Source organism: Frankliniella occidentalis, unplaced genomic scaffold (genome assembly GCF_000697945.3).
Source record: "Frankliniella occidentalis isolate FOCC.00 unplaced genomic scaffold, Focc_3.1 Scaffold14, whole genome shotgun sequence".
Classification (NCBI taxonomy): Eukaryota; Metazoa; Arthropoda; class Insecta; order Thysanoptera; family Thripidae; genus Frankliniella; species Frankliniella occidentalis.
The window spans coordinates 1,362,864-1,363,833 of record NW_026267144.1 but is presented as its reverse complement, the minus strand read 5'-3'; the positions used below and the strand labels follow the sequence as shown (position 1 = coordinate 1,363,833).

Genomic DNA, 970 nt, shown 5'->3' with positions numbered 1-970 from the left:
GGAGGGGGGAGGGGGGTGCGTGGCGCCAGGCGCAGGGCCAATCAGAGCTGAGGTCGACTGGTCTCGGGAGCGTTGTTGTGAAATAATAACCCTTCTGCGGGTTGGCGTTTGAGGGAAGTTATTGGTCATTTCGTTGTGTGCTGGGGGTGAGTGGAGGAGTCGGAGGGGTGCAGTGCTGGCTGGTGGCGTGGCGTGGCAGCATCCCATCGGGGAGAGGCCCTTGGCTCGTGGCGCCGCGCTGCGCCAAGGTGGCGGGGCGAGGGGGCCCCTGAAGGGGCGGCGGGGAGCGGCGCTGGGAGGGTGGCCGCCCTGGCAGCGCGTCCCGGGGCACCGCGGGGCGCCGCGACAGTGCCGACCACCGCCCCGCGCAGAGCACACCGCCGTCAACCTGCGCCACCCTCCGGTCCACGCGCGCGCCCTCGCCGCGTATCGCCGCCCGGAGACAACGCGTGGTCCACGCCCGCGGACCATCCGCGGCCGCTGCTCGCCTGAGACCCCCTCCGATGGACTTTGGCCCCGCGAACCTCCCCGACGGACAACACTGAGCGCCGGCCCGACCCGAAGCCATGTCGCGACCGGGATCACGCCGTGGGTCGCGCCGGCTGTCGCAGCCCACGTCCGGCGGCGTGCCCATGTTCTACTTCGAGCTGGACACCTCCGAGTGCCCCGACGCCCAGGACAACGTACGTCAAGTTGTGTGCGCCTCGGCCTCGGCCCCGGCCTCTGCAACAGGTGGCGTCCGCCCCGAGGGCGCAGCCCGCCCGCCCCGAGTCTCTTTGTGCGCCTCGCGAGCAGCGCGCTTCAGCTTAAGCGCCCGATTTGCATATCTGACAGATTTCTTTGAAGGCGTCGCGGGCGCGCTCATTATATTCAATGTTTTCATTAATCGGCAGCAGCGGCGGGGGAGGCGGCGCCCTTCCCTTCCGCATAATGAGACTCGGGGGCGGGCGGGGGGCAACAGGTAGCGGAG

General features: G+C 69.8%; 1 protein-coding gene across 1 annotated transcript in view; it reads left to right on the top strand.

The window, feature by feature from the left end:
- The first annotated feature begins 352 nt into the window (after positions 1 to 352).
- LOC113203519 (proton-coupled amino acid transporter-like protein pathetic) overlaps positions 353 to 970 on the top strand; it is a 20,007-nt gene continuing 19,389 nt past the window's right edge. The window contains exon 1 of the mRNA XM_052263832.1: positions 353 to 683. Coding sequence (XP_052119792.1) covers positions 567 to 683 — 117 coding nt within the window. The 5' untranslated portion in view covers positions 353 to 566. The remainder of the gene's footprint in view (positions 684 to 970) is intronic.